The following is a 22,074-nucleotide window of genomic DNA, read 5'->3' on the forward strand; positions in this document are numbered from 1 at the left end:
GCACCAGTGAGGCCACACCTCAATTACTGTGTTCAGTTTTGGGTCCCTCACTACAAGAAGGATGTTGAGGCTCTGGAACGTGTCCAGAGAAGAGCAACAAAGATGGTGAAGGGGCTGGAGAACAAGTCTTACAAGGAGCAGCTGAGAGAACTGGGGTTGTTTAGCCTGGAGATGAGCAGACTGAGGGGAGACCTTATGACTGCCTGCAACTGCCTAAAGGAGGTTGTAGAGAGGTGAACGTTGGTCTCTTCACCCAAGTGACAGAACAAAAGGGAATGGCCTCAAGCTGCACCAGGGGAGGTTCAGGTTGGACATTAGGAAAAACTTTGTCACTAAAAGGGCTATCGGGTACTGGAACAGGCTGCCCAGGGAGATGATTGAGTCACCCTCTCTGGAGGTATTTAAAATGCAAGTAGATGAAGTGCTGGGGCATATGATATAGTAGCAGACAGGTATGATTTGACTTGATGATCTCAGAGGCCTTTCCAACGTAGGGATTTTATGATTCTTACCCTTAACCCGTGCCCTACTACATCCAAGCTCCCAGTGAATACAAGCTTCTACCACAGCTGCTGGACTTCCTCTAACCTTGATGACCTTTGTTTTAGTTTCTTCTGTCTTGACAAATTACCAAATGCATTATAATGCCTCTCTGTTTTAACATGGCCTATGCGTTTTCTGTCTCATGGCTGGCTAGTAGAGTAAGAACTGAGCAGTTGTTGAAGGAGAAGATGAGAGGTCAATGACAAACCTGCAGTGCACCGGGGACACCAGATCAAATTAAGACCAGGTTATTTCTCTGTCTTGACTAATGACAGAGGAAATCACTTTCCCCTTGAGTTCTCTCCAGAATAATTCATTAGCTTCTTGCTTTGCTAATGGGTTTAGAGAAATTATATAAAGCTGAGTCAGCCATGGCCCCATTGCTGATCTTTGAGGATTACTCATGAGTTTTGAGATCAGCAATAGTGGTCCCAAACCACAGTGGATTCACAACTATTGTTGAACAGAGTGAATGAAATCAGATCTTTTCAAGGGTAACTCTGCTTGCTGAAGGCATGTCTGACTGCAGACAGACCTCTGCAGGCTTGAAATTTCATGGAGGGTATACTCATAAGTCAGGTTTTATTTTTTATCAATATCTAATTGAGGACATTAAAGAAAGATTCTTAGCTAAGTGGTAAAAAGAACAGAAAACTTTAGGAAAAGCTAGGCAACAGAATATCCCAAGTTAACCCTCGTTAGCAAGCTTCCCGTTGAACCGTTCACTCTATATTCAGTATTTACCTCTACTGCTATTACTGAAATTTTAAGATATGAAGGCACACACAATTAACATCTTTCAGTTTAATTAAAGACAGTACAATCAACGTTGATGCTCAAACAATCCAGAAGAAGACATGTCCATTTTGAGAGTTCTCTTTCATCCCTAATCACAGACAATTCAGTTTATTTGGTAAAACACAAGCATAGTATTTCTGGATTTGATTCTGGTTTTGCCTGTGACATTTTAAATGGGCCTGAAAAAGTAATTTGGACATTATGCATCTTAGGTTTCTTCATCCATAAAACACAAATCAGATACTGCCAATGATATTCTACCAACACACTACTTGAACCTACTGTTGACATTAATCAGGTTATGAAACCATGAACTAACCCTTCAGTTCAGGCTACGACAGAACTCTGTGAGCACTAAAAATGCAGGTCCATTTTCGTATGATTTTTTTTGTTTATAACGCACCCTACAGCCAAAACTGACAACAACTACCATTCAGCAGAATCTATTCATCTAGTCCAGACTGCAAGTTACAAAATTTGGCGATAACTCATTTGTCCTGTACTGTTTTCTGTTAGTACAGAGGGAAAGAGGGCTCTGGGGGCAGGAAATTAAGAGAAAGAAGCAGGGGGGAAGGCTGTGTATAGCCTTCCCCTCAACACTGAAAACCCCCACCTACTACCGGCTGTATCAGTCCAAGATACAGTCCAGCAAAGAGCCTGGAGATTAACCACACAACTTCACATGTATTCCTGTTGCAAAAGAAACAGTCATAGCACAGTCACCAGTTAATCACAACGTAGTTGCCTCTGATACATCACTACTCAGAGCTGTTGAGGAAGCCAAACAGAAGTTTGGCAACATAACAAATCCAGTACATCCAGCATTGCACAAAATTACTTCTTGCCAGTGTTTCTTCAAGCCTTGCACTTCTCCCTGCAGAGCTACTGTTCTAAACAAACTAGAAACCGTGTGGCTCTTCAAATCTATTTAATTTACTTGCGGCTAGCTCATAATGACTTGCTAATAGCCCCCACCTTGGAGGTGATTAGCACATTGATTGGGAAGCAAATAAGCTCAGTAATCATAAACATGAACAATAACATTCAAAGGAAAAAGCACATGCTATTTTATAGATTCATAAACACACACAAATCCCAAACTCCCAACAGCTGGAATATATTTTAATGGTTTTTCATTTGCTTTACATGAAAAAAACATTTTTTTTCCTTTAAAGACAAAAATCAAATCCTATTCTCACTTGGTATTTCTGCAACATTTTAGATCTACAGGATGTTTCTGTAATAGTATCATCCATTTAGGATCAGTCATCTGACAGAAAACAAAAGCACTATCTCTAAAAGGCTTCCCAATGCCATTTCGTCTCAGTTTCTGAAACTTAAGAGACATCTGTTCTGAAAATGAAGGCTACCCATATGGCAGCCTAAACAGCACATATTTTTAATGTACAGCTACTGTAAATAGCTATGAAGAATGATTTTTAGTAGCTATTTTTGTAATTTACTCTTCACATATGTAATACCTTCAGAACTTCTCTTACCCAGAGATAAAAACATTTATCAGAGAAAAAAACCTTCCGAGTCAGACCTGGCTTAAAATTTACTATCTGCTAACAAAGTTTTGGAGGGTGTCCAAGATCCTAACATAGAAAGCTGTCAAGTTTGAAACAAAACTTTTGCTTAGAAGGAAGTGGAAAGAACTGGAAAATGGGCAGATTCAGCCAAATTAGTGAAACGTTACTTTCCCCCAGTGTCTGACAGAACATGTATTAATTTTGCAAGGTATAATATTTCTTTTAAGAGTTTTTTTGAGAATATTTCTTTACAAGATGATACTTTGTCCTTGATTCTAATCCGGATTTTTTTCCCCAGTAAAACTTTGGGGTACCACTATATATACACTTCCTTGCATCTGTTTTTTAAAACGGGCTCTCAATTTTTTATCACAGTGAGTTACTGGTCTACACCCCATATTAGAATGGGGTCTGTATGTGAAGGTACTTCTATATCCAGGGAACTGCTTCAGTGCGACTAAGATTTCACCATCTAGCAACCATAAAGCCCATAACCAGACACGTCCTATTTTGTTCCATTTGTTTTCATGGCCACAGAGCAATGTAGAATTGATGACGGTGAGGAACAAAGAGTTCAGATGCATTTCAGTTCACTTCCTGAAGCCTGAAAAAGTATCAGAAAACTTATTGACACTGGCCACAGCAGTGCTGACTTCTCCAAATTGGATTTGGAAAGTAGAGTCCAGAACTACGAAGCCAGTCCAGTGAAATATATACCAGACATATTATCCAAGCCACATTTTCCTCTGCTTGTATATTTGTAAGAAAGAAGCACCGCTTCTGCCTTAGTCTACAGCCTTTGTGCACAGCCCAGGCAAGGCTGTGTATCTGCTTGCAGCAAAAGCCTTACTAGGTGAAGTTTCTCAGGGTATCTGATCGCTAAATCAAAAGATGCTGAACTGGTCAGCCTTGTCCCAGCAGAAACGCTTGTCAGTATTTGTAGGAGGACTTCAGAGTCTGGGAGACTGTAGGGGCTATGAACTTAGATGTGTGCATTATGACACAGCAGCTGAGAGAGGTTCTTAGAATTGCAGTTTGGGATTTGAAGGCTAAATGTCACCTTATACATTTCTTTTAAATGCCCCTAATTAAACTTTAAGTTGATTTTTTTTTTTTTATTTTCCACTCACAAAACAGAGATGATAGTGTCTCTTGCATCACTTAGACACTGAATGAAAATGCAAGATGACCCAGACACAGCTGCAACCTGGCCTCTACAGGTACTGGAGATTAATTGAAGTGCTTTTTTTCATAAACACAGTTATTATTGCTTTGTTCTTATGGAATACTGCCCTCAAAGAGATGTTTCATACTTATTGTTAATTCTCTCTTAGTAATTTATAAAACTACAGCAGAATATTAGTAGTAGAATATAATTACTACTTATGTAATTACCAGTTTGGGGTTTTTTCCTCTCTTTAAATGTAATTGCAAAACTAAATTATATTCATTAATTTGTTGTGAGTGACCTGCCGATAGCCTCAGAAATACTTTCAGATTGCTGGAGATAAAGCTGTGCAGACGCCAGATTACATACTGCTGAATGTATAGCGGATAGGTATGGGAATATCAGCAGCTCTATTATTGTGTGCCCAGAAAATGCTCCCAGAGCCTCCTTTGCGGTAACTGTGAAGTTGTTGTTGTTGCACTCCCATTGCTGATGCTGGGTCCAGTGTTGCTATCTTCTACTTTCTGTAAGTCCGACTGCAGCACTTTTAGCTATCAATTTCTAATTGTGTTTCATAGTACAATGGAACAAAGCATTATGCTTGTGCAAATGTAGTCTTTAATGAATGATTAGATGGTCAGTGCCTACACAATCACTGCATACTCCCCTGATTCTTGGTCTGGGGTAGTGCATCAGTTCTGTCAGTTTATTTAATGAGGGGTACATGAAAAAATGGGACTGTCAATTTTCAGCATGTTTTTCACTCCCATCACTTCCACTGACCGCATAGATCTTTGTAGTTGGCAAATGGCAGTTAGACAAATGTTTATGTGAGGTATAAAAAGACACATCCCTGGTAGGATGCTATACACACACTATAAAAGATCTAAATACGTCAACTGAAAGAAAACGTGCTCTGATATTGTCCTATATAACAAATGAACATTCTACTACTCTGATTTTCCCTATTAATGTGTTTGTCATTGACAAACACAACTGACATATTTTAATAAAAGCATAACACAGAATTTACTATATACCGTAGAACTGTTTATTGAGTTACTTATTTATTCACTTCAAAGAAATCCTCTGCTCTAAACTCAGTGTTATTTCCTGATGCTGTAAATTGCAGCTAAATAAGTTCCTCATTTGCAGATTTGTCTGGGGTACTAGATGTGTGCAAGCTTATTGTTTGTCACTATATTGACTAATACATACTCAGTACTAAGAAAGCTGCATGGTATCTCAGATTAAGCTTGTTGTAAAATACTGGTAAAACATTCAGCAGAAACCGGGTGATAAGTGGAGTGTTGGAAATGAAGCAGTGAAATCTGTCAGCAAACTGTTGCCTGTTTGCTAAAAGAGGCTGGACTGGAAATATAATTTGAAAACTCATAAAAACCCTATAATTGTACATGAAGCTCCTCAGCAGATTTCTCCTAGGGCACAAATGAAACACAGTAATAGGCAAATATTAAACTTAGACACAGCTGGGCCATTCCAGAGTATTCAGGAAAATGCCAGTCTCAACCCCGACTCTGAGGTAACCCCTTTGCGTATCAGTGTAGTCACAGTGTATTTCAGCTCTGAAGTAGTCAAAATTGTCTTGGAGGCTTTCTCAAAAATATTTTAGGATATTTTTAAGAAACAATGAGAAACACAAGGTAATTGATTCACAATCTCCATCCTTGTAGATATTCAAAAGCAGTCTGAATATTGTCCTGAGCAGCCTAATTGTGGTGACTCAGCTTGAATCGAATATTAGATGAGATGACCTCCAGACATCCTATCCAACCTCAACCCTTCTGTGATTCTGTGAATAATTTTTATAAAGAACTTAAAAGTTCAGGCTGAACTGATGCACTTTTACCAGCTCTGCAAAACAGTCTATTTTTTTCAGATTCATAGAACGAAGCACAAAGGGAATTAACTGGTCATGGCACTGAAGCTATAGCAGTGATTTCATGAAGGCCCTAACTTCTATTTAAATCGCGAAGAAAAGGCATCTAATTCTGATTTCCAAGTCACATCTATCTTACCCCGTGTTGCTAAGGAAGTTGTGGTATGGAACATCCTTTTCACTAACAGCTGTACATTGTCTAGTTTACATGGGCATAGCTTCAGTTTCCAACCAGCTATTTGCCACATCTGCTAAAGGTCTACCAATCTCAAGAATCTTTTCCCAAAAATGAAATGTAGACCTTGGTCTGAAACAGAGCTGGCATGTCCCTCACCACAGGGAAATGATTTCACTGTAGTTCTGCATTGGTTGTTTCTGGTCTCCAGCAATGTAGAATGGGATAGCGATTGCTATGAAGCATGAAACACAAATGTTTCATTTTCTGTTGTCTAAATTCTCCTTAGGGTTGTGGCTTGCATACCAACTGAACTTTTAAATCTTATGTCCTTACTTTTGAGTCTTAGGCAGCTCAGAAAGGCGCTCTGATTTTGTGGTGTCAGTAGAAAATAAAATATGATAGCAGAAAATAAAATATGATGATCTCAGATTCAGAAATTTAACAGATGGTTTCATACATTAAACCAAAAATCAAAAATATTCCAGTATAATGTGGAGACTGAAGTTATTCCAGACTCATAGAACTAAAAGTCAATAGTTCAGAGATGGCCCGATTTCCTGGGGAATAAAAAAATTAGTCTGGGAACGAAGAGTAGGTTTGAGCAGAAACTGAGATAACTGATAAAGCTGATGCCAATGGATGAAAAAGTAAGAAAGGTCTGTGCCTTTCTCATCTGTTTTCTAAATGCCATCTTTCCTCATAACTGTACACCATTCACTGTGTTAGCACTTTGCCTCCACAAGTCACCCCCTCCTGTTACTCCACTATGAACATCACACTCATCCTAAGCAGCAGCTTCTCGTGTGGGCTATTTGTGTACGGTACATGGTGGCTGAGAAGACATTGGACTCAGAAATAGTACCTTTAATTCTGACTAATCCTGGATATGGAAAACAGCTATCTCAAAGCTTCTAGTGTTTATTACAGTTGTGTTATGCTCTGTCAGACACAGATGTATTAATATTACCAACTGTCTTATTGCTAGTCTTCTAGTTTAGCTGCTTTGATGGTCCCTCCTGCTGTTTTATCCTTCTTGGGTTTCCTTTTAACTGAGAGACAAGGCAACAAGATGAAGATTAAAGAAAATAAAATCCCTGTCCTTATCACAGTACATGTATTCCTATTACAGACTATAAAGAGGAACCCTGCTTCACACAGCTGTTAGAAGTCAAGTTTCACATCACAGAGTGAAGCGTATCACATGGTATCACCCCTACATGCCTCAGTCTGCAAGCCTTGTAGATTTACTTTTTTATTTTTACTTTATCAGTAAGCTGTCTGTATTTTAGGCACATAGACCAGCTTTCCGGCCCGTGCACCTGAAGAATTTTTAATCAATTCTTGATACAGATTTTTAATACTTTCTAACATTGCAAATAAATTGTGTTACTCACTGCTATATCTGAGGATGCATCAACAAGAAATCTATTTGTAACAGTGAGCTGACAATTTCATTAAAATGCAACGAATCAAGTCAGAAGATAAAACTATTTATACAAATAATAGCTTATTTAGTGGCACACGTTTTTTTGGGGAAGCCACTGTAATTGCCAAATTTGAAAATCACCATGGTTTGCTATTTTCATTCATCTTGGCAGAAACCATAACTCACTTACCAAGGTCTTATCAGCATTTTTGAATCAATAAATATGAAAGAATCAGCTAAAACCTCAAGAAAGCAGCTAAAACAGGGTTCTTGGTTTTTACAGAAATAAAATATGGCGTTAGAACTGAGGAAGGAGTAACTTTTAGTCTGTGCTGCTATTTATGTACAAGCCAAAACTTATCAGCTGAACCTCATTCACATTAGATAGCTTCCTGGTCCTCTTGCAGATCCTCTTTCAGCTATTCATTCTTATTTCAAGACTGAAATACTGCTTTCTTAAAGTCAATATGACACTTCCCTTAATACCTGTTGGGTCAGAAATTCCATCTGAGTTGTATGAACACAGGCAAAATAATGAGTCCAAGGAGCAGCAACTGCAGATTTTACTGACTTAAACTTACTAAAGGCATTGAATAATAAAAGTCCCACATGACAGTATATGAGACATTAATAATAAATGACTAAAGCAAATTCAGAGCTGGAGCTCATTATGAGTTTTCAATATAATGGATAAAATACCAAATATTAGCAAATATTCAGGACTTGAGAAGGAATGAAGAAGACATATTTCTTTTGTCAGTCTGTCGGCACTCAAATAATTCAAAGCAAATGGTTTCAAGGATTCTTTTATTTCTTTTCAAGCCCTTTTAAAAGCCAACTACCAGCAAGGAGTGTGAAAAATTAATCACCTTATTTTAAATCTATTTCCATTTGTGGTAGGATTTTTCCAGGTGGTAAACATATATTTAAAATTATGCTTCTTTTTACATGAGGGAAAACACTCTGAAAAAGTATTTCTACAAGTCAAAGAGGCAAGTAGGACAGATGTCTTCCCCCTACCCTAGCACTTCCGAAAACGTTAGCTAGGTTTCCTTTCTCCACTCTGGTGGAACTCATCTGATTCTCCAAGTGATTGTTTTCCACTCAGCTGGAGTCCAATGATGCTTCCCAACACCACTGAATTAATTCCATCTTTTCTTACACTTCTCATCTTAAACACTGTGGTTCAGGTTAATTTGCATAAGCAATTTCCATGTTTAGAACAGTTATAAAGTCATTTATATAGCTGACAGCTGCATTTCAGTGAAAGATTCATAGCATGGCTTCTGGTCTCTTGCTAATTGAGGTTAGAAAGGCATTACTGATGTAAAAAACAATGATAATATCCTGCAACTCAGTATAAACCTACTAATATTTCAGCTCTGGAAAGAAAACAATCTTATCGTATCCTCTTCTTTAATGTCATTTAAAATCCTAATCAAGATTCCACGAAGAAATATTTTATCCATCTCTGTGTCACAGTCTCCCAATAAGAGTTTCAATTGTTTTGCTGATTGTTCACAGTACATACAAAAAACTTTATTTGGCTTGATATGCTCCATGATTTTAGGAACAATAAGCTCTTAAAAGATTGAAGACTAACAGCTGGACTGTTTTTAAAAACTGATCTAGAACTTTTTGCTATCAAAGTTCACATGGGGTATTCCTGCATTTATACAATACAATTCACTGAAGAACCTCAAAGTTAAGCCGTAGCAACTCATCTAATCAACCTTTCAGCTAGCAGGTGGCAAAAGTGAACCACAAAGGACCACATTCGCATTTTCAGGTGGCTGTGACACTCGCATCCCCTATGCCATATAAGCATCTATCACACATTCAATGTCTTTTGAGAATTCTGCCAGGCAGAGACAGTTGAATATTTCAGCTTCCTTAGCACAGCACTTACACAGTGTAATCTCCTTGCTTTTGTAATTGTACTGACCATATCCGAGGCTTTAAATTATTTCCGCCACTCTACATATTTTCTTCCAGCCTAAGCAGATCCCTCTCCCGTTTTTATCTCATTTTCCCAGCAGAGAAGCCTTGCCCAGCTATTGAGGGCACATCTGTCTCCCTCTCAGACTGCCTGCAGTCCCATGAACCCATTTGAACACAAGCACTAGCTCATTCCTATTGAATTTGAGAAGGGTTATTGTTTCAAGTATGTTAAATTCCCACAAGTATCCTGAAAATACCTGACTATTAAAATAACAGCTAATAACACATCAGTGGAGGGAAAGCTGTTATCCCAGTTAAGGGGTTGGGGTTTTTTTAGGCAACAGAGGAAGAACAGAGGAGATTTCACTACTTTCATTGCTCACGGTAAAGTCTGATGAAATTATTACACCCCAGGCAGCTCTGAAGGTCCATCCCCTGCCCTTTCCTCTCTCCCCAGCTCCTGGTTTCTTTGTGTTCCAGAGTCAAGACAGCTGTGAGCCCTGGCCAGCGAGGGGGCAGTGGGTGCGCTCATCTCAGGTACTGTGTTTAACCCGAGCACCTGAGGAGCAGCAAATGGGAATGGTCCAGGCTGATGTTGTTTAAATTCGGCCTTAGGCAGCAGTCAAACTTGTGGGTTGTGGTTGTTGCATAGCAGCACTGCCCCACACACCCATGCATCCCTTCTGCTTTCAGCTCCCCACCCACAGAAATGCCTGCACCAGCTGGTGTGTAGGGATGAACGGATTCTTCTGAATGTTACTGGCTGCTTCATTCCCTATTGGAAGTTCAGCCACTCAGGACCATAAGGAGAAATTAATTTCCCCTGTCAGACATTCACTGTGTTTGAGGGAGACAGGTAAGGTCAGGAGAAAGCTTTGACAAAATCGATTGGTAGGATGCAATACAACACATCTGCCTATTTTTAACCCAAACTGTCTTTGTCTAAATTTTTAAAAGTTACTATGAATCTGTTAGTTAGGAATCAAATATTCCTTGATAATTCTTTGTATGGAGTTTTGCTCCACAAGATGATGTGATTTCTGGAACAGATTTTCTTTACCAGCAGTGTAAGCACATACACAAAACTTGTATTTAGTCCATAATAAATCATGACCTTGAACAGCCTCACATGAAAGCTCTTTATACATAGCTCTTTGGTGATATTGCTGAACATGATTTTGCAAATTTGTGTACACATTCTGTATATTTTTCATAAAACTTGAAAATCTAGTGTAGCATCATCAAAAGGTATAGCTTCTTTTACCAAGATGTACATTCTTTCTAACAAAAGGGGTTTCCACTTCGTTCTAAAACCTACACATATTAATGCATTTTATATATCATATTTTGATATTTTGATTTTTTTATGCCCTTATTTTGCCTTCAAATGGCTTGTTCCTTGCTAAAATGTGGCAGAAAATGTAATGCTAGAAGATACTTCATGAGTTGTAGGGTTATAAGATATCTGGGAGAGGTATCATAATTTCCATATAACCTACAAGATGGACTATACCATCTGACTTTATTGTAATGCAAAAGACAATCATTCATCTCCCACTGACTCTAAGGGAAGAATGATGTCTTTCTGTATAATCTACATGATGGATCAGGTCATTTGATTCTACTGTAATGCAAATAGCGGACATTCTTCTCCCGCTGACTTTGAATAATACTTTTCTTTCCTAAAGCACATTGCATTTCAGGGTATTAGAGCATATTAATAAAAATGATTTAATAAGCCTCTTACCATCGTTGGCAAGAAATCCACAGCTTGGTGACAGGGAAACAGAGGAACAGAGATATTAAAGATTTGGCTCCATCTCACAGCTTATTTTGGAAGTTTAGAATCCAATTATCCTCACTCTCCATCCTGCATATCACTTTCTAGCCACACTTTCTAAGCCGGCATCTGCACTGTGTGCTGCAGGAGGTATGTGGAAGTATGGCCCTTTCCCCAGGGAGTAAGTCTATGCTGAATTTCACCTCTCATGTGCCACCATGTCAGGAGGCACAAATCTAGAGCTAGAGCTAGTGCTAGACCTGCCCTCTTGACAGGTGACCAAGATTTTTCTCTGGAACTTGGCCCAGGATCTCCTATGATTCATAAAAATCATGAGTCAGATCCGAGAGTGGTAGATCCAGTGTCACGTGCACAAGCATGTCAAACTTCTGCTCACATGGCACAGACTTACCTCTCTTTATGGAGAACAATGTTACATTTTCTTCCCAATTGCTATGCTCCATCTGGCAAAGAATGCAACTATAGAAATTAAATATATATTCTTATGGCATAATGTAGGGTTATGCAGAAATACAGAAGCAAACTCTGAATGAGTCACTATAATACATGAAGCCACATAGTCCCATTAGCACCATGCTCCAGTACAGGTAATTAGCCCTGCTGCTGCAGCCCATGCAACAGCCTAAAAAAATTATCTCTATAAAGGTGCTTTAAATGGAGAGTTTATTTTTAATAGTCTTTCTGAAAAAAAAGACTTGCAAGAGTTTTGCAGATGTAAGTTCAGACATTAGCTTCTCTAATTAGTCATCAAACAAATTGTTTCGTGTATGATTTGCTGACTTATGAGAAAACTTAAGAACTACATAATGTTTTCCTTTTTTTTAAAGTGACTCTCCAGTAGCCAAGCACAAAGCCAACACAAAGCTAGCTCCAGCATCCACTAGTCTTGATTCACATTCTCAGTTTTGCCTTGCTGGACAAGGAAACAAGGATGATGTCTGCCCCATTTGTCTTGGGAAATAAGCTGTAAGAAAATGCTTCGCCTAGACACAGGTATACAAAATAACTCTCCCCTGCCTAAGATTCATTGCACCTAAAGTCCCTATTTTTATTGAACTCTCTATTTTGACTGGTGGAAGCCTTTCCTAAGTATCCGATAAATAGGTCAAAATAAACAGAACGCAAATCATCAAATTACTGGTTAATTGCATCTTATGAAGTATTGGAACTGTATGCTCCATTCATCCCATGCATTTGTTTAACTGAAACGAAAAATTATTTTGAGTCCCACTTTTTATTTTATATGTATTAGTCCTCCTCTTTAGACATTACATTTATTAGTGCTCAGGCTACTGCAATGGCTCTGAATTCTTATCACTCATTCAACTGATATTATTACCTAGTCAAAGCTGACATCAGAGATGGTACCTTAATATTAAAGGAAAAAAATCATGACTGGAATTATTCATAGATTACACAGCATACACTACTTGGAAGACAAAAAAATCAGCGGAGCTGTTCTTTTAATAAAAATTTATAGCCTGATACAAACTCAATACAAAAGCTGTCCATGATTTCAGTAAGTTTTGATTCTAGCCCTACATAATGAAATTTAGGAGAGAGACTAGCAGTTGTGTCCACAGCCTTTCTTCTCTATTTTGACATAATTTAACAGCACTGACAAGAAATCTATAAAAATACTGGAGAGATTTCTGCATGTGTTCCCTGCAGAATCAAACAAGAGATGGAGCAGCTTATGATACTAAAAAGTATCTAAATGAAAGAATAAGCAGTATCACAGTAATTAGCAACAATTTTTAAATAAATAATAATTCTATTTAAATTATATTATCCATAAAGCTCAATACTTCCCAAACTTAGCTGATATCAAGGTGAGGAAAAAGATGCCTTCACTGTTAATCAAAACACCCCAACAAGTCGCAACTGTGAAAAAGACTGCATTTTCTTACTTTAAATATTTTCATTTGACTTATTAGATAATCTTTGCTCATGCAGCTATACATATTGCTTTTCCTTCCCTAAGCTGGTCCTTCGCTGCTGAAGTGTATCTGACCAAACAAGCTCCCTCAGGCCTCCCTCAGGATAACATTTACTATGACTGGAAAAACTGGGTTGATACTGAAATCAGGAAAAAGAAAATAATGTGATATTCATTAAAGCCACAACTGTATGTAAAAACAGAGGGTGAATTTTGTTCTAAGCATATTTAGTGAGTTATAAAATCTTACTATGAGTTTAGATTTTTTCATATGTAATCATATACATGTGCAAAGCTATGAGAGAGGAAGTCTTTATAGGTACAAAATGTTAATAATCTTTTGAACCTTTGTATGGAATGGCCTAGGATGACTAGGCATGGATGAGTACATTTCTGTGTGTTCAAGGAAGCTCTCCTGATTCACAGCCATATGGTTTCCGAAAGTTCCCAGAATCTTGTCCAGATATCTTCTTGGTATCTTCTAAAACCAGTAAAAGGCTATTTTGAATGATACTTGGTGAGTGTTTCATTGTAAGAGAACAGCATTTTTAAATGAACATATTTTGGGAACATAATGAGATGAAGTCACTCCAAACCTTATCCCAGAAAGAAGTTGTAATCTCTGATGGAAGTGTAAGAACAGGCACAGGAATGGTTCTCTTTGACAGTATTTATTAATGTTTTGAATCGTTGTGATGCATGAAATGGAAAGGTTTGTTGGTACTTGTAACGATCTATATACGTTCTCATCATGACAGAACTTTAATAATAACTGCACATACTATCTTACTCGTGACCTGCATGATTAAGTTGTTGCTGGACAGAACATGCAGCAATGAGCTGCAGGCGTGATCAATCCCCTACAACCATTTGAAGTCTTACAGGAGGTGTGGCTTTACACGGCATCTTCCTCCTGATGGCACTACTTGTAGAATAGCACCAGGAAGAATAAAGCTGATGACATCCTAAGTCTAGTGGCAGTCTTGTCAGCTTTCAGAATATGGGAGGAAACATCTGAGTTTTGAGGGCTCTCATTTGCTAATTCGCATCAGAATAAGCCAGGATATTAAGTGAAAAGTATACTGATTAAAGATGCTGACATTATCCCTTCTTGATACCAAATCCTAACTAAAAACATTCTGTGATCTAGCTCTGCTTCTGTGTGGCTAAAGTAGTAGTTTTATTTAGAAATATCTCATCAGCTGTTACTTAATTGCACAATGGATCAAACTTTAACTAGAAAATATTTTTTTTAATAACTGAATCTTACTGCTTAACAAAACAGTGATTGAAATATTTGATCCTAATATCATGCAATATCAGCTTTTCAACTCTAATGATGCCTGCCTGTGACTTATTAGGGTTTTTTCACAGTTGTTGAAAGTAGCAAGTTAATCATGACAACTGTGAAAACCTGTTTATCAAACACGTAAGAACATTGACATTCTGGTTACTTATTTAATAATTCAATCATAATCATATCATTATTATGTTAATGATAATAAGATTCCTGGGCTTCCAGTTGTGTACTAGAAGTTTGATTAAACAGGATCTTTTCAAGCAACTTCCCTGGGCTTTATTTCATTTTTATTGATATTGCAATGGACTCATGGAGTAATCTACTAAGAAAATATATGGGCTGTTTGCTGTGTAAGGATATTCATCTAGTTGGATTGGAGACAGTAACGGGAACCAAAAAATGGTAGCAGTGGTTGGGCAGTTGGTAGGACATGTAGAACACCTCTTTTATAAAAGATCTCCTTTTAAAACAAGGACTCGTTGTTCATCAGTATTTTGGGGAAAAGAGACTGACGTACACATTGCCTAAGCAGGGTGTCTGTGTCTAACAATGACACACCCCATGCAGCCTATTATTAAAATTATAAAACCACAATCAAGACAGGTAAGCTTGCAGTCTGCGTACATGTGGGGTTTTTTTTACATGGTTTTTCTCCCTATATGTCACCGATAAACAAAACGTTGAAGACTCAGTCATCTTAATACCCTTTGCTGACTACTTGTTTAGGTTTCCTGGCAGGAAGAACTGCAGATGCTAAGGAGTGGTTGCAGCCACACCTGTTAAACAAAAAACCCAGCTGGTTTGCAAAGTCTAGGGCATAATGTCCATGTGGGAGAGCTGCCAAGGAATGGGTCAGAAAGCCAACAGAAGTACAATCAATCAATAACAGAATAATTGTATTTATTTCACAGACTCATTCTGTGAAATGATTAATATGATCAATGAAAATATAAATATGGTGAAGATTAATGATACCCAGTCAACTTCTATGTCCACTCTGTTGTGAGATGGAATTGTGAATGCATTATTGTCATCGCTCTCTGCAGCTCCTGGAAAGGAGGTTGTGGGGAGGTGGGTGCTGGTCTCCCAAGTAGCAAGGAATGGGATGAAAGGGATCGTCCTGAAGTTGTGTCAGGGGAGGTTCAGACTGGATATCAGGAAAAATGTCTTCACTGATGGAGTGGTGAAGCACTGGAACTAGCTGCCCAGGACAGTGGTGGAGTCCCCATCCCTGGAGGGTTTAAAAAAAGACATGTAGATTTGGTACTTGGGGGCATGGTTTAGTAGGCACGGTGGGGTTGGGCTGACAGTTGGACTGGGTGATCGTTTCCAGCCTTAATGATTCTATGATTCTAAAATATTGGCTTCGACAAGAGCAGGATGAAACCACAGAAACTATGGGAGAGTATGTCTCAAGGACATGGTTTAGTGACAGCAACGAATGGTTGGACTCAATGATCTAAGAAGTCTTTTCCGATCTAGTGATTCTTTAATTGTATGTTGGGAGAACTCTAAAACAAACTTTTGTATGAGGCACTTTCAGTGTATGAAAAGAACATAAGATGAATGTGACAAAAATGATTTGAAACATTAATCATGTCAGTAACATTTCCACACTTTGCTGTAAGAAACTGTGAAGAATTAAATGTGCTATTTATAAATTGCATATAGACAGTAATACATGTTATTTCAAAACATCCTCATCAGATTACAAACATTATGAGTCATGAATATCTTACGTGGCTAATTGGGATTCATTTTACAGAAAACTTAAGTGACAATGAAAAATGAGCCCCTTAACAATGAATTATAGCTACAATCTAGTGGGGAGATATACTTTTTTTACCTAGTTATGTATAAATCCATATTTATTAAAAGTAGAAGAAGAGTTATGGAGGGAAATAAAGGGTAACAGTATGCAAGTACTGTAAAGCAACATCTTTTTATATAGCAATGCTACCAAATGTGATCATTTTCTTGGATGGTGTATGAAGGAAAAATGTAAATAAAATTATACACAACTGACAGACTCAGTCCAGCTATTGCTAAAAGATGTTTTCCTACTGTCTCCTGGAGCCTCAATTTTACCCTCTGGTTATTCAGTTACTGCACAGACTGTCACCATTACTCTTCTTCAAATAATGTGTTTAGTGAGATATTGCTCCTAACAAAACCCTAGGTCAAATCTGAAGCACTCATGAAGGTTTTCTCAGAATCTGTAAATTTTACAACATCTAAATGTTGCTGGTTTTAGCATGTAATCCTTTAAGAGACATCTTTGTTCTGGTAGAGTAAGAAACAGGCTTCTGTGAACCTCAGATGGTTTTATCATGAACAGCACCTCTAATCCAGTGACGGTACTTTTTCCTTCTTTGAAACAACTGATGTATTTTGCTGAACTGATGTAAATGAAGTCTCAAGTCATCAGTGACGACACATGGCAAACTTCTGTTAGAATTGCTGAGTTCCAGACAAAATCCCATGGAGACAAGCTTCACATTGTACAGCATGGGTGACAGTTCTGCAGTTCATTTCTTCTCCTTGGCCTTTGGTTTTGTATGTGCAACTAATGCCTCAGATGAAGTTTTGGATAAACTTCTTAAAGTATCAAATATTAAACAAATTAAAGGGCCAGTTTCTATGTTATACTCATTTTACTCTTTGCAATGATGCTTGAGATGTAGACAACCAGCTGTAAATAAATAGCTTCTCAATGTCTACCCTGAAGTTTGGCTGCTACAAGACTCACATTTCAATTGATCTTTGACAAGCAGTCAGAAAATAAATGCTGCAATTATTTTTGGTTTTATGCACTGCAAAAAGACATATGAGGGGTCTAAGAGCAATTACACGGGATGTCAGCAGGAGGGCATAAGCTACCTTTCTTAAAAGAGTTATTTTGTTCTTCCTTCTTACAACTCTACCTGCCTAGACAAAGACTCCTGTTGTACTGCAAGCCCAGTGAAGAAGGAGCTTTGCTCCATGTTGACATAGCTTATACAATACAAGTGGGTCTTGGTCCAGTATTGGGTGTCTTAGTTCCTAATGGAACACAAATACCAAAGCAACTAATGATATAGCAATATGTTGTAATTGGAAAAGTCAATGCATCTTCTTTAGTTCAGTAGATGCTACACCTGAAACAGCAAACTCTGAATGAACTCCATGGTGTTGTTTTCTTTATGCAGCAGTACTGATAAATCATTCTGGTATCACCCTGGGAAATAAATTCAATCCATTGGTATATATAGTATATACAGTGAGTCACATCTTTAATAAAAGCAGGTAAAAAACATTTGTGATAAAGCATTACAAGGGGTTAAAGAATGAAGGAGAAATTATCTTTGCAAATGGAATTTAAATCATTCACAGAAGTGAAGATTCAATAATAATGAAATCTGCAGCTTTCCAATTTGAGGCGCTGTATGCTGCAGTAGCGTGCCTGTTACTTTTAAATAAATAGCGGGGGGGGGGGGGGGCAGGGAAGGTGGTAAAGCTCTATTCAGCACTGAATTTTAATGTTTTGACAGCTATTGAGAATGTTCCCTTTCCAAACAATGAAATGATAATGTACTGATGTCCTCCTGGAACAAGGGCCAAGATTTTTTGTTTTTTCCCTTTCCAGATAAATTCTTAGAAGTTTAATACAAGCTGAAAGAGGTAATGCATTGAGTAAATTAATGACTGGTTATATTTAATGGAATTTGCTCTTCCCCTGAAGCGTGGGGAGGTGACTGTGTGAGAAGCAAACTGCTCTGCCAGTGTCTGGCTCCCCCACCATGCTGCCCTGCAGCTGCATCCTTCTGCCCCAAGCCACTACCCCACAGTTCAGCTCCCTGAAATGTGCACTTGCAGTATATCATGCCATTTCCAGGCCCCGTTGGGCCAGTACGCTGGCAGGAAGAATGGCAGACTGTGGCCCAAATGTGCTGATACACAGTGCTCAGAGACACGCTGTGCTGGTTCAAGGCTCTTGGGTGCTGCCAGGAGCTCCAGCAGACACCCTGCTCCAGCCTGAGGGAACTGTGTCCCACAGGGCTGGAGGAGGCTGCAGGCTCTGGGCAGGACTGCTGCTTTCAGGGACCCATCACCACCTCGTGAGCATGAGCACAAGAGTGAGAGCATGAGTGAGAGTGCCAGAGCCCGAGCATGAGTGAGAACGAGAACACAAACGAGAGTGAGAGCACAAGCAAAAGCATGAACATGAGCGAGAGTACAAGCACAAGAACAAAAGCACAAATGAGGGCGAGAGCACGCGTGAAAGCATGAACGTGCGCAAGAGCACAAGCATGAGAGTGAGAGCACGTGTGAGAGCACAAGAGAGAATGAGTGAAAGCATAGACACGAGCGACAGCACAAGTGAGAATGACAGCACGAGAGCACAAGAGAGCATGAATGAGAACATAGCGCGAGTGACAGCATAAGTGCATGAGAGCAGAAGCAAGAGCGTGAGAGCATGAGCACAAATGAGAACAAGAACACAAACGAGAGCGAGAGCACGAGCAAAAGCATGAACACAAGCAAGAGCACAAGCACGAGTGAGAGCACAAGTGAGAGTAAGACCACAAGAACGACTGAGAGTGTGAGCACGAGCGAGAAGAACACAAATGAAAGCGGAAGCATGACGGAAACGATGAGCAAGAACACAACGAAGAGCGAGAGCATGAGTACGAGTGCCTGCACGACAGCAAGAGTGTGAGAGCACGAGTGAGAACGAGAGCACAAAGGAGAGCATGATTGAAAGCATGAGCGAAAGCACACGCACGAGCGAGAGCACACGCACGAGCGAAAGCAGGGCCAAGCGCAGCAGCCCAACCTCGAGCACTATGTCCCGCCCCGCCTCACCCTCGCCCATGAGCCCGCGCGGCTCCGCCCCTGGCGCCCATCGGGCCGCGCGGCGCTGTCGTGGCGCTTGGCGAGTGAGGGATCCGCGTGGGCCCCGAGCACCGGCCGCCCCCCCCCCCCGCCCCCGCGGCCGCAGCCGCAGCCGCAGCGATGAGGCGCGCGGGGCTGGGTAAGCGGTGGGGCCTGGCGAGGCCTCGCGGAAACGCGGGGCAGACGAGAGAGGCGGCGCCGGGCCTGCGGGGCGGGCAGCGACTGTGTCGGGATGCGGCTTTGGGGGCGTCCTGGGCGCGTCTCGTTCTATGTCTGATAGTGTGCGCGCGGGCCTGGTTCCGCGCGATTGTGCGCGTGTTTGGTTCTTTGTGTGTGTTCGTGTGTGTGTCTGGTTGTATCTGCGAGTGTCTGGTTCTGTGCACATTGGTTCTGTGTCTGTGCGTCTGTGTGTTTGCTCCTGCGCATGTGTTTGATTGTGTGTCTGCGCGTCTGGTTGTGTGTCTGTGTCTGCACACGTCTGGTTCCGTGTGCGTCTGAAGGTGTGTCTGCGTGTCTGGTTCCGTGTGTGTCTGGTTCTGTGTGTGTGTGTCTGTGTGCGAGCATCTGGTTCTGTGTGCTTGTGTTATTGTGCGAGAGGGGCTGTGCCAATGGCTGTAGGCTTACAGCAGAGCTCATGAGCTTTGGCTGGGAAAAAAACATTACCCACGCTTTTGTCTCTCTTTTCTAGGAATTGTGTCCGTGAATGTTTCTAATGTGCTATTAGTTTGAGCCATGTTTCCTTGGATGGACAGATTTCTCATTCTTCAGCCATGTCCTTTGCAAATTCCAAGTTGTTTTTTGATTTTAGTACTTCTGTATGTTTTCTTGCTATGTTTCAGGGGGAAAACCCCAACTGTTGTTAATTTATTTCAAATATAACCTGGTGCTAATGCAGAAATCTCTGCAGAGTTTCTGCTGAGTGTTTTGAGAAGCTTAGGCCTCATTTTGCAACCAGCAGTCACGTTGATAACTATAGAGAAACTTTGAACTCCCACGTAATCTAGAACCATGTAGGTGCTGTGACTGCACTGTAAAGCTTAAGTAATCTTTACACCTCAGAATTTTATGACTGAGTTCTGGTACCTCTTCCAAGAAAGTGAGTATGTAAGGAGTGGTAAATGCCATATGGCTGAACCAGGTGTGACTGTAACAGGACCCCAAATTTACTTCTACACTTCAGATTTGTGTGTGTAATAGCGTTTTCACAAGATAAAACAAGTCTTGGATATGCTTCTTCCTAGATCAAGAGAGGTCTTGGGATGTTTATCATAAAAAGGCAGGCTATTGATAACACTTAGATCTTCAGTCCCTTTCTTTATCCAGCTAACAGCTCGCTCTTGGGTATGAACTGAGAGGAGTTAGTCTAGAGGACATAAAATCATAGAATGGTTTGCGTTGGAAGGGACCTTAAAGTTCATCCAGTTCCAACCCCCCTGCCATGGCCAGTATACTGTTTATGAAATGTGAAGTGATTGATGTTTATGGAAGGAGCACAGGGGAAAGAGCATGCCTTCTTTTGAATGTCTGGCAAACAATGCCTTAAGGAGCATCCTGAAACTACTTTAAATCTGGTGGAAGGTCAAGCAGAAGACTTAAATGTCTGTTATCAGCTGCAGTAAAAATTGCTGCTTTGCTTTGACATTTCAACTGTTAGTCCAGAATTACTTTTTATTTAGTAGGCTGGAAATAAATAGCTGGGCACCAGTATGTCTGCTGCTGTCACCAGCTAGCTGGTACCTCTTAGCCTGCAATTATGGTGTGATGTGTCAGTGAGCAGTGTTGTAAGACAGCGGGTAGAACTGCTGCACTGAAGTTTCTGTCCTTCCTGTAAACAGTTGTAGCTGGGCCTCTTCATTATGCTTTCTGTTACATATATAGAAGTAGCTGAACCTGTTTAAAAGCTTTGGGCAGTTGGTCATGTCTGCTGTGTCATAGTCTATGTAAGAATCATAGTTCTGGTATTTTGGCCTGAATCTACATGGTATATCAACTCAAACATATTCAAAATTGCACATCACTTGGTAGGAGGTACTGTAGCTAGATGCATGTGTAAAACAAGACAGTGATAACAACCCTGAGTCTCTAAATTGTGTCATTTTAGTCAGCTTTCTGTAGTCAACATTGGTGCTTCTGATTTAAGTGGGGGAAAATGCCTTCCTGTCTCTCCCTGTGGTGAAATGGAAACAGATTTCACCTGGTCTTTATGAACATTTGTCATGAGCTTAACTTATGCAATGACATTAAAACAGTTTACAAGTACAAACTGATAAGTTGTCATTACTTAAAGAATGTCATTCTGGGTTAATATAAAATCATATTGTCAAAGTAGCATTGTAATTCTCTCCTTTAAAGTCTTAATATTATGTATGCCAAGCACACGGTGGAAGTGTTTGAAACGGAAGCATCTATACACAAAAATATTTAATATCTAATATTAACCAGAGCATTCAGACTGGTTTAGTGTGGCATTCTGACTAGCCACATAAATATTGATTAACGTTATAACTGGATTTTTAGTAAAATTAATTTAGTAGGCTCTTTATCAAAAAACTTACAGTAGTACTTTACTGTATGCCTTTGGTCTTGGTCACTCTTCTTAGGTTTCAAATATGAGATTGAAGACCCATTTTTGTCTGTGCTGGATATGGCTTTAGTTCTGTGCTCTTGCTGCTA

At 39.7% G+C, this 22,074-nt stretch overlaps 1 protein-coding gene across 2 annotated transcripts in view; it reads left to right on the forward strand.

Moving 5' to 3' along the window:
* Positions 1–22,074, forward strand: part of BET1 (Bet1 golgi vesicular membrane trafficking protein) — a 62,015-nt gene that overhangs the window by 33,204 nt on the left and 6,737 nt on the right. The window contains exon 1 of one of the 2 annotated variants that reach the window (XM_054059893.1): positions 19,394–19,540. The exons of the other annotated variant lie outside the window; for it this stretch is intronic. Coding sequence (XP_053915868.1) covers positions 19,522–19,540 — 19 coding nt within the window. The 5' untranslated portion in view covers positions 19,394–19,521. Of the gene's footprint in view, positions 1–19,393; positions 19,541–22,074 lie in introns of those variants that run through there. 2 annotated transcript variants of the gene reach the window in all.

This window comes from Cuculus canorus, chromosome 2, assembly GCF_017976375.1.
Source record: "Cuculus canorus isolate bCucCan1 chromosome 2, bCucCan1.pri, whole genome shotgun sequence".
In the NCBI taxonomy this organism is placed as follows: domain Eukaryota; kingdom Metazoa; phylum Chordata; class Aves; order Cuculiformes; family Cuculidae; genus Cuculus; species Cuculus canorus.